At 45.6% G+C, this 12367-nt stretch overlaps 1 protein-coding gene across 2 annotated transcripts in view; it reads left to right on the top strand.

The window, feature by feature from the left end:
• Positions 1 to 12367, top strand: part of LOC126251811 (solute carrier family 22 member 7-like) — a 144724-nt gene that overhangs the window by 60461 nt on the left and 71896 nt on the right. For both annotated transcript variants that reach the window (XM_049952456.1, XM_049952455.1), the window contains one exon: positions 1580 to 1737. In XM_049952456.1, coding sequence (XP_049808413.1) covers positions 1580 to 1737 — 158 coding nt within the window. The remainder of the gene's footprint in view (positions 1 to 1579; positions 1738 to 12367) is intronic.

Here is a 12367-nt window from a genome sequence, read left to right as displayed (position 1 = left end):
ATAATGAAACATTTAAACACGACTGTATGTATGCAATCTCTGATTTCTGGTTAATGTGGGTTCGTCATTGTTACAAACATCATACACGAGAATCACACGTAACTGAATTACGGTTTATTAATACCAGTGTTCAATAAATCGTCTCCTCACTTAGTGAAGAAACTGTTCTTCCACTCTGTGGTTCTACATTTAATTAAAAAATGATACCAAGCCTTCAGTTATTTACATGTTTTATACCTGCACAGGCTTGAACAGTCTACTGTAGCACTTCTCCTCACAACGACGTAGTATGTTACTATCCTAGTATATTCGCTTCTCAATACTGTTACCACGTGAAATATGGGAATAGTCACGCCAATATCGTTCTATTAATCGCAATTAATTATTTATCTTCTCTCATTGTTTATCTTGTGGTGGCTTCTAGTAGTCGTGATTACCAGTTAACTGTTATTATAAGACTATTTAGAGGTATATGATCAAATTCTATGCTGGAACCCAACCATACGCTTTTACGTAATTCTTTTTTCTTCTCCATTTTCGTCCTTCTTTAATAAGTAGTTGTATTTCATTTTTATTGACGAATCTAGTGAGGTAGTACTATCATGTCATTCTTGGCACCCCAAGTAGCGTTTTTAGCACCTGATGCGATGTTGGGATGCCTACTGGGGAACTCCCTCCGACGCACGCCGCCCAAGGAATACCTCAAATAAATGATGTAACATGAAACAAATATTTAGGCATTTACAGGGTATTGCCTACCTCTTTCTGTGTTATTTGTTTATCATGAATGTTGTAAGGAAATTAGTTGTACAATTGCTTGCTCACTTAATGATGAGGAGGATACAGAAAATTTCGCTCATGTAACGCTTATGGGAATATTTCCGAATTTAAATGAGCCAAATTTCGTAACCTTACAGTTACTTCTCACTTTAATCTTGACTGTGTTATGCAGCTTTTACGTATTAATTCATATCAATTCACGACTCACAATAGCTCATCAAATATCAGAACACGCTCAGTAGAAACTTATTTGTCCATTATAATTATCCGGGCTGTTATGCCGTGGTCGGGTGAGGAATTCTGTGTCGATTCCCAACGTTTCGTCTCCGACTGCGGGTGACATCTTCAAGGGGGTCCGTAGCTCGATGGAAGGTCCAACACACTAACTGGCTCGCTACTGACTGTCAGTGGGTGTGTTGGACCTTCCATCGAGCTACGGACCCCCTTGAAGATGTCACCCGCAGTCGGAGACGAAACGTTGGGAATCGACACAGAATTCATCAACCGACCACGGCATAACAGCCCGGATAATTATAATGGACATGATACTTCCGTCCGTGAAAGTCTACATTTTAGTATCAGAAACTTATTTATCACGACCCGTTGGCAATCAGCAACCTAGGTACTCCTGTCAAGCGGATGCTGACACGAAGCCTTAGCTGACACAACAGAAGAATAGTATGTTAGCTTCCCTGAATCTCATGAAGGGATTAGTAGTGACAATATGAGACTCTTCATAAGTACGAAAATCACCCATCTGATGCTGACCCACGCAGCTCCGTTTCGTTTACGATTGTAGGTACGGACGGCGGCCGCTGCAGCTCTTCTGTTTGGTTACCCACGTGATCAGCAGACTGCTGCTGGTCCTCACGCCAGACATCCTGGTGCTCTTCATCCTGGCAGAGTCCCTCGTATCAGCAGCGGCCGGACCTATGCTTGAATCCGCCCTCTCTGTTGGTAAGTGCATCAACACACAGAGTTGGTGTCATAAGATTGATGTTTGGAACATGGCTGTGTCCAGCAACCGTAATTAATTACGATGTCACAAATTTACAGCCAACCGGTTGCAAATAGATTTTAAAATTCTTCAACTAGTTTGCAACGCCAACTAGGGGCGTCTTCTTCAGAAGAAACTGTTACGTTACATGTGGTTTCCTTTTAACCACGTGTAAGATAACAGTTTCTTCTGAAGAAGGCGCCCCTAGTTGGTCTTGAAAACTTGTTAAAGAATTTTAAATTCTGTTTGCAACCGGTTGGCTGCCAATTTGCGACATTGTCATAAGATTAACGTTCCAGCACTAGGATGTTTCATACTTACTGTACTCCGAATTTCAGGTGGTAGAAATAACGCCAAGAAATCACCTTAATGGCATCTGCAAATTTATGGAAGATACACTCCTGGAAATTGAAATAAGAACACCGTGAATTCATTGTCCCAGGAAGGGGAAACTTAGTGACACATTCCTGGGGTCAGATACATCACATGATCACACTGACAGAACCACAGGCACATAGACACAGGCAACAGAGCATGCACAATGTCGGCACTAGTACAGTGTATATCCACCTTTCGCAGCAATGCAGGCTGCTATTCGCCCATGGAGACGATCGTAGAGATGCTGGATGTAGTCCTGTGGAACGGCTTGCCATGCCATTTCCACCTGGCGCCTCAGTTGGACCAGCGTTCGTGCTGGACGTGCAGACCGCGTGAGACGACGCTTCATCCAGTCCCAAACATGCTCAATGGGGGACAGATCCGGAGATCTTGCTGGCCAGGGTAGTTGACTTACACTTTCTAGAGCACGTTGGGTGGCACGGGATACATGCCGACGTGCATTGTCCTGTTGGAACAGCAAGTTCCCTTGCCGGTCTAGGAATGGTAGAATGATGGGTTCGATGACGGTTTGGATGTACCGTGCACTATTCAGTGTCCCCTCGACGATCACCAGTGGTGTACGGCCAGTGTAGGAGATCGCTCCCCACACCATGATGCCGGGTGTTGGCCCTGTGTGCCTCGGTCGTATGCAGTCCTGATTGTGGCGCTCACCTGCACGGCGCCAAACACGCATACGGCCATCATTGGCACCAAGGCAGAAGCGACTCTCTTCGCTGAAGACGACACGTCTCCATTCGTCCCTCCATTCACGCCTGTCGCGACACCACTGGAGGCGGGCTGCACGATGTTGGGGCGTGAGCGGAAGACGGCCTAACGGTGTGCGGGACCGTAGCCCAGCTTCATGGAGATGGTTGCGAATGGTCCTCGCCGATACCCCAGGAGCAACAGTGTCCCTAATTTGCTGGGAAGTGGCGGTGCGATCCCCTACGGCACTGCGTAGGATCCTACGGTCTTGGCGTGCATCCGTGCGTCGCTGCGGTCCGGTCCCAGGTCGACGGGCACGTGCACCTTCCGCCGACCACTGGCGACAACATCGATGTACTGTGGAGACCTCACGCCCCACGTGTTGAGCAATTCGGCGGTACGTCCACCCGGCCTCCCGCATGCCCACTATACGCCCTCGCTCAAAGTCCGTCAACTGCACATACGGTTCACGTCCACGCTGTCGCGGCATGCTACCAGTGTTAAAGACTGCGATGGAGCTCCGTATGCCACGGCAAACTGGCTGACACTGACGGCGGCGGTGCACAAATGCTGCGCAGCTAGCGCCATTCGACGGCCAACACCGCGGTTCCTGGTGTGTCCGCTGTGCCGTGCGTGTGATCATTGCTTGTACAGCCCTCTCGCAGTGTCCGGAGCAAGTATGGTGGGTCTGACACACCGGTGTCAATGTGTTCTTTTTTCCATTTCCAGGAGTGTATATGAGGATAAGCCTCACCAATAATGTCGGTTATATGTCACCCAATCACCACATTATAAGACAGCAAAATGGAAAAATACTAGCTCCTATACAATATACAACAAGAAATCAAACTGCCTCTGATGAGGTGTTGACATTCACCTTCGTTGAGTCTCCCACTTAATTCAGTGCTTTATTCGTATGTGTTCCTAGGAACTTTGATGGGCCTTTAAAATGTGGTAGGATATCAGAATATAAAAAACAGCTGTAATATGACCAGGAGACAGTTGACGTTAAACGTTCCCACTACAGAGTAGAGATATTGACGACTAGAATGGCGAACTAGTGAGTTTACAGCGGTAAGATTGCAATATATTTCAGAAAAATTAATAAGTCATTCGTGTACCAAATAGTAGCTAATGCTGTAAAATGTCTTTTGAGGCATGCCCAATTCCCCGTTTACAACTGTACAGAATGCCCTATCTGTGAATATTCCAAAGCTTCGAAAACCGTTAGTCATTCCCATTTAGAATAAATATTTACGTTGTACCATTATTAAAAACTTTCTGCACTCTTAAGTGACTCTCTTTGGAATGTAGGAAAATCGGTAATAATTATTAATTTAAAACAACCAAGCACCACAATGTAATGCGGAATTGGCGACGAGATGTCACGAAAGGTTTACACGCCAGTATAAGAGGAAGCTGGAGTATTGTATTGCCGCTAGGAAAACCGTAACAGCAAATGGGATCGGCCAGGATAGCTCAGTGACTTCGAACTTGGCCTGACTATTGTTCATCTCCTATCAACCAACCTATCAGAAGCATTACAAAAACTTTAAAACTACCCATGCCAACTGTTTGCGATATGATTGCGAAGTGTAAACACGAAGAACAACCACAGTTATAATCTGGCCCACCCTCATGTACTGACGCAAGGGGACCTTCGAGTATTGCAGCGGGTGCTTACAAATAATCCGGAAGAAAATGACGCGTGAGTTCCAAAGTGTTGCACAGGGAGATAGAAAGAAGTGCGTACAAGCATCTCCTCGTAAGCGACACATGTCTGTAGTCAACGGTAAGCACTGCTTAGCTTTAAAGAGTGACTCCACTAGATAGCGGATGATTGGAAAAGAATGATTTGGAACCATGAACCACGCTGCACCCTGTGGCAGTCCGACGGAAGAGTTTGAGTTGGACAAATGCCTGGAGAAACTTACGTGTTGTCATGTGTAATGCCAAGAGCGAAGTACGGAGGAGGGGTGTCACAGAGTGGAGTGTTTTTCCTGGCTAGATTTTGGCCGGTCCCTTACTGTGATTCGAAAGCAGTAGTTAAGTAAGATATGAACAGAGTTTGCTGTACTGTACTGTACACTAGAGAAATAGTTGGGAGGCGATATTGGTATTAACATGACATTGCAACCTATCATGAAGCAGTAACTGTGAATCAATGATTTGTGAACAACAACAGGCCTGAAAGGGAATAGTCTGCCAGAGTAGCGATCTGAAAACGACAGAACACTTTGCGAATGAGATGGAAGGGTGACTTCGCTCCCGACCCCATCGTCCAACATCACCGTTTTCTGTGATATCGGGTCTTGAGGAAGATGGAATGCTGTTTCTCCACATATATTCAGACACATTCAAAGTGCTCCCAGCAAATTTCAATCCGTCATAACTGACAGTGGTTCGAACTTGTGCTTTGATTAGAAAGTGTAAGACGGGAATGCAATCTTTCGTTCCTACTGTTCAATCCATACATCGAAGAATCAATGACGGCAATAAGAGCAAGGTTCAAGATTGCGATAAAAATTGTGGTAGGATAACAATGATAAGATTCGCTCATGATCTTGCTATCCTCACCAAAAGTGGAAAAGCCTAGTGAGTACAGAATCTGAATGAGAGAGAACAAAGAAAAGCCAAAAGCAACGAGAAGTAGCATAAATGAGAGAATTGTGTGAAACTTAGCATCAAGTTAGAGAAATCTGGTATCTTGGAAGCAAATAACCCATAAAGCCTGAAGCAAGGAGGACACGAAGAACAGAATAGCACAAGAAAAGGAGACATTTCTGTCTCAAAGAAATCTACTAGTATCAAAAATAGGCCTCAGCTTAAAGATTTCTGATAATTTACATTTGCAACACAGAATTGCATGGTCTGTGGGAAAACCTCAAAAGAAGAGGATCAAAACATTTGACGTGCAGCTCTACAGAAGACTGTTGAAATTAATTGGGCCGATAAGGTAAAGTCAGAGGAGGTATTAGGCATAATGAACGAAGAAAGGAATACATCGAAGACATTGTCAAGAAAAATGGACAGGATGATACGGGACATATTAAAACACCAGGGAATAACTTCCATGGTACCAGAGGGAACTGTAGAGGGTTAAATCTGTAGACGAACACAGATACTGCAATACGTCTACCAAACAAATGAGGACATAAGGTGCCACTGCCAAATTGAAAAGAAGAGCTTGGCACAAGAGAGGAATTCGTTGCGGGCCGCATGAAAACACTCAGAATACCGATGACTAAAAGAGACGACGATTGAAAGACATACCCCATATGAATGTCCACTAAAATGTATCGGGATGCTTTTTATAAGGTAGCGTACATTGCCCGGCACGCTTCGATATCCGTCTTGCCTTACCCTCGTTATCCCTATGTGACGATGGCAACGTGTATGTCAGACAGCTTTCCTTAATTACCAGCGCCGTAACTTTGCCATAAGACCTGTATATCGAGCAAGCATTTAAGTAAATAACAGCAACGCGCAGTAGTGAGAGAAACAAACAACGTGAATGCATTTCAGTGTTAAGGCCAACTATTCTCTATGTACACTACTGGCCATTAAAATTGCTACACCAAAAAGAAATGCAGATGATAAACAGGTATACATTGGACAGATATATTATACTAGAACTGACATGTGATTACATTTTCACGCAATTTCGGTGCATAGATCCTGAGAAATCAGTACACAGTACAACCACCACTGGCCGTAATAACGGTCTTGATACGCCTGGGCATTTAGTGAAACGGAGCTTGGATAGCGTGTACAGGTACAACTGCCCATGCAGCTTCAACACGATACCACAGTTCATCAAGAGTAGTGACTGGCGTACTGTGAAGAGCCACTTGCTCGGACACCTTTGACCAGACGTTTTCAATTGGTGAGTGATCTGGAGAATGTGCTGGCCAGGGCAGGGGTCGAACATTTTCTGTATCCAGAAAGGCCCGTGCAGGACCTGAAACATGCAGTCGTGCATTATCCTGCTGAAATGTATGGTTTCGCAGGGATGAAATGAGGGGTAGAACCACGGGTCGTAAAACATCTGAAATGTAGCGTCCACTGTTCAAAGTGCAGTCAGTGCGAACAAGAGGTGACCGAGACGTGTAACCGATGGCATCCCATACCATCACGCCGGTTGATACGCCAGTTTGGCTATGACGAATACACGCTTCCAATGTGCTTTCACCGCGATGTCGCCAAACACGGATGCGACCATCATGATGCTGTAAACAGAACCCGGATTCATCTGAAAAAATGACGTTTTGCCATTCGCGCACTCAGGTTCGTCGTTGAATACACCATCACAGGCGCTCCTGTCTGTGATGCAGCGTCAAGGGTAACCGCAGCCATGGTCTCCGAGCTGATGGTCCATGCTGTTGCAAACGTCGTCGAACTGTTCGTGCAGATGGTTGTTGTCTTGCAAACGTCCCCATCTGTTGACTCAGTGATCGAGACGTGGCTGCACGATCCGTTACACCCATACGGATAAGATGCTTGTCATCTCGACTGCTAGTGATACGAGGCCGTTGGTATCCAGCACGGCGTTCCGTATTACCCTTCTGAACCCACCGATTCCATATTCTGCTAACAGTCACTGGATCTTGACCAACGTGAGTAGCAATGTCGCGATACGATAAACCGAAATCGCCATAGGCTACAATCCGACCTTTATCAAAGTCGGAAATGTGATGTTACGCATTTCTCCTCCTCACACGAGGCATCACAACAACGTTTCACCAGGCTACGCCGGTCAACTGCTATTTGTGTGTGAGAAGTCGGTTGGAAACTTTCGTCATGTCAGCACGTTGTAGGTGTCGCCATCGGCGCCAACCTTGTGTGAATGCTCTGAAAAGCTAATAATTTGCATATCACAGCATCTTCTTACTGTCGGTTAAATTTCGCGTCTGTAGCACGTCATCTTCGTGGTGTAGCAATCTTAATATCCAGTGGAGTAGATGAGGAAAATTGCCATAACGTGTTGAATGGAATGTATCAATTGTAGAATGTACACACATCAAAAAAAGTTCTGCATCACCTCGGTTCTGAGACTTCCGGAACCTGTACAGAAAATTAGAATAGAGACCAACATAAACATCATTTCTGCCCTTGTCATTGCCCATGAAAACTACACATTGCATGTTGTACCACCAAACAACGAGACCTTCAGAGGTGGCGGTCCAGGTTGCTGAACACATCGGTACCTCTAATACCCAGTAGCATGTCCTCTTGCATTGATGCATTCCTGTATTTGTCGTAGCATACTATACAAAAGTTCATCAAGGCACTCCAGGACAAGATTGTCCCACTTATTAACGACGATTCGGCGTAGACCCCTCATAGTGGTTTGTGGGTCACGTCATACATAAACAGCCCTTTGCAATGTATCTCAGGCATGTCGATAGGGTTCACGTCTGGAGAACATGCTGACCACTCTTGTCGATCGATGTCGTTATCCTGAAGGAAGTCATTCACAAGATGTGCGCAATGGGGGCGCGAACTGTCGTCCATGAAGACGAATGTCACGCCAATATGCTTCCGATATGGTTGCACTATCGGAGGATGTTATTCACGCATCTTACAGCCGTTACGGCCCCTTCGATTACCACCTGCGGCGTACGTCGGCCGCACATAATGACACCCCAAAACAGCGGGGAACACCCACCTTGCTGCACTCGCTGGACAGTGTGTCTATTGCGTTCAGCCCGACCGGGTTGACTCCAAATACGTCTCCGAAGATTGCCTGGGAGAAGGCATATGCAATACTCATCAGTGAAGAGAACGGTATGCCAATCCTGAGCGGTCGATTCGGCATGTTGTTGGGCCCATCTGTACCACGCTGCATGGTGTCGTGGTTGCAAAGATGGTCCTCGCCATGGACGTCGGGAATGAAGTTGTGCATCAGGCAGCCTATTGCCCACAGTTTGAGTCGTAACACGACGTCGTGTGGCTGCACGAAAAGCATTATTCAACACTGTGGCATTGCTGGCAGTGTTTCTCCTTGCCATAATTCGTAGGTAGCGGTCATCAACAGCAGTAGTATCCCATGGACGGCCTGAGCGAGGCATGTCTTCGACAGTTCCTGTTTCTCTATATCTCCTCCATGTCCGAACAACATCGCTTTGGTTCACACCGAGACGCCTGCACACTTCCCATATTGAGAGCCCCTCCTAGCACAAACAGACAATGCAGACACGATCGGACAGCGGCATTGACCGTCTAGGCATGGTTGAACTACAGACAACACAAGGCGTTTGGCTCCTTCCGGAAGGAATGACTGGAACTGATCAGCTGTCGGAATCTCTCCTTCTAAAAGGCGCTGCTCATGCATGGTTGTTTACGTCTTTGGGCAGGTTTACTGACATCTCCGAACAGTCAAAGGGACTGTGTTTGTGATGCAATACCCACAGTCAACATCTATCTTCAGGACTTCTGGGAACCGGGGCGATGCCAAACTTTTTTTGACGTGTATAGCTTGAAAGTAAACAGACGAAAACGAGCTACTGAGGAGTTACAGAAATAATGCATGTTAAAATAGGTGATCACGTAATTGCTGTCAAATGGAAAGAAATAATGGCAGGCGAAGCGACTGCATATCAAGTTGACGGGCAATGTGTGTAATCTTCGCTAAAAGGTGCCTACAATCATTAAATGTGTGCCAGCATCTGACAAAGTGATCTTTAAGGATTTAATCCTGGACTGCAAAATTGTATGCAAGGGTTTTACAGATTGTAAAGAAACCATAAAGTTGTAGAATCTACTTCTTTGAGATGCTGATGTTACGAAGGCAATTGGTTCAAATTGAATGCACTGACAAGTCTGATAAATTACATCCCGCATCAGCGTGAGAAGGAAAATGTGGAAAACAGTAACTAGAAGATAGTAATGGATGATAACACGTACACTGTTACACTCGTCAGCTACTTTCGTCCAGCTAGAGGGGGCCACAAGGGGTATAACGTTCCGCTGCTAATGGTACCAAAACAGTTTGGAGACTCATTGCCAAGAAGAAAGGAGCCACAAACGAACTCCTGTCATAAGTCGCGTGCCATCACAGTGTCAGTTGGAAGCAGATAAAGACATGAACACACACACACACACACACACACACACACACACACACACACGCACGCACAGACACATACGCCAACCCTCTAGAAATGCCGCTTTACCGATTACACATGAGTGATGTATATGGTACCGGCTTCTTAATGCGCCAGATCAACTCTTTTACCACTCGGAAATGTAAATACGGATTTTACCGTGATGGAATGCCGTCTGTTCTTGATACCAAGTCCACAGTAAATATTAGCCTACCGAATGTTAACGTCCAGCCAGTGGGCATCAGCATGGGGACTATAGTGAAAGGCCCAAAACATTGTTATGCCTACTGAACCTATCATTCGTTATATTCATTTGTCTACTTCCAACATAGCCAGACGGTTGTTGAGGAGTGGTTGGGCTTTATTTGTAGTAAAGCATGCCAGTCAATACCCCACGAAGATCACGTGTCACACCCTCTAACTGTGATAAGCTAGTCCACAAGCTGCGGCACAGTCGCTAATAAAAGCAGTGATCCAGAAAGATAAGAAAATCTTATATTTCAGTCTCCGATCCCGTAAAATCTCGTCAGACTATCAGATCTAATTTGTGGTGACCATCGTCAGAAAGGAAACGACCGTCTGGTGACAACTAATGCGATAATATGCTGGAATGAAAGAATGATATTTGAAACTTCTTGGATCACTTTATTTATTCGCTATTGTGTCGCATGCTGTGAAACAAGTGCCGTGTCTGGCTTACGACAAAGTCAAAAGGTTCTGTAAACTGAAGAAGAAAATAACTGCCGGTATATGAAGATGTAGCCGCATACCAAAAATCGATAGTACGATGGCAACAGTTTTAATGACAGACAAATAAAAGAAACAAGAGAAGAGCCCGCCCGGCTAGCCGAGCGGTCTAACGCGCTGCATCCCGAGCGCATTAGTGTTGAGGTTCGGTGTGCCGGGCACCCCGTGGCGGTTGTCCATCTAGCTCGGCAAATGCGGGCTGGTTCCCCTTACTCCACCTCAGTTATATGTCGACGATTACTGCGCAACCACTGTCTCCACGCACGCGTACCCCATTATTACTCCACCACGCAAACATTTGGGGCTACAATCCCCTGGTATGAGACGTTCCCTGGGGCGGCGGGGGTGGAGGTTTCCAGTAGGGACAAAACAGCACAATAACGCTGGGTTCGGTGTGGGGCAGCTGTGGGGTGGGTGGACTGATGTGGCCTGTTGTAGAGTTGTCTTTCAGATGTTCAGATGTGTGAAATCTTATGGGACTTAACTGCTAAGGTCATCAGTCTCTAAGCTTACACACTACTTCACCTAAATTATCCTAAGGACAAACACACGCACACACGCCCGAGGGAGGACTCGAACCTCCGCCGGGACCAGCCGTACAGTCCATGACTGCAGCGCCTAAGACCGCTCGGCTAATCCCGCGCGGCTCTCCGTCATTTCTAGGTCTCCAGTTTAATGCACAATACACAACAAAAGAAGCCAATTCCTCAGACTAGCGAACGTACACAATATACGAGGCCTGTTCAGAAAGTAAGTTCCGATTGATTGCCAAATTGAAATCACAGTGAACATCAGAAATGTTTTACTTGTAACAGCTACACCTTTCAGCTACTTCTCTACGTAGTCGCCGTTCTGACTTAGACTTTTGTCATAGCGTTGTACCAACTTTTCAATAGCCTCATCATAGAAGGCAGCCGCCAGTGCTTTCCGCCAATTCTCCACGCTGGCCTACACCTCGTTGTCTGTGTCAAAATGTTGTCTTCAAAGACAGCGGTTCATGTGACCAGAGATGAAACTCAGGGGGAGACAATTGGGGACTGTATTGTGGGTAATCTCACATTTCCATTTGAAAACGATGCAGGAGCATCTTCATTGCCCCTGCAGAATGCGGCTGAGAATTGTCTTGAAGAAGAAACAGCACGACAGTTATGTAATGTTAGCTGCATAGCTTCAGGCGAAATTTCTCACCAGGCCCTCGTACTTGGCGGCAGACACTATTTTCTAGACATCTTTACGCACTCACTGCGAGCTCAGAAATGAGAAGAGCGACGTGATGCTAACTGGCGTTATACTAGAGACACTACCCAACACATCTGTGCAAAGCTTTATCGGATTTTCATAGTCGTTTCCATTTCGCGACCATTCGGAGCTTACTTTCTGAACGCCCCCCCCCCCCCACACACACATATATATATATATATATATATATATATATATATATATATATATATATATATATATATATATGCCAGTTAATACCCCACAAAGAAGATCACTTGTCACACCCTCTTACTGTGATAAGGTAGTCCACAAGCTGCGACATAGTCGCTATATATCAGTGATGTCATCAATTTCCAAAATATTTGTAATCAAACTTGGTGCTCTTCTGGCCGTTGATCATCATGAAACAAATGAACGTTTTGTCAAAAAGACT

The sequence above is a fragment of the Schistocerca nitens genome, chromosome 4, assembly GCF_023898315.1.
Source record: "Schistocerca nitens isolate TAMUIC-IGC-003100 chromosome 4, iqSchNite1.1, whole genome shotgun sequence".
In the NCBI taxonomy this organism is placed as follows: domain Eukaryota; kingdom Metazoa; phylum Arthropoda; class Insecta; order Orthoptera; family Acrididae; genus Schistocerca; species Schistocerca nitens.
The sequence above is the reverse complement of the archived record's forward strand: the minus strand, read 5'-3'. Positions and strand labels throughout refer to the sequence as shown.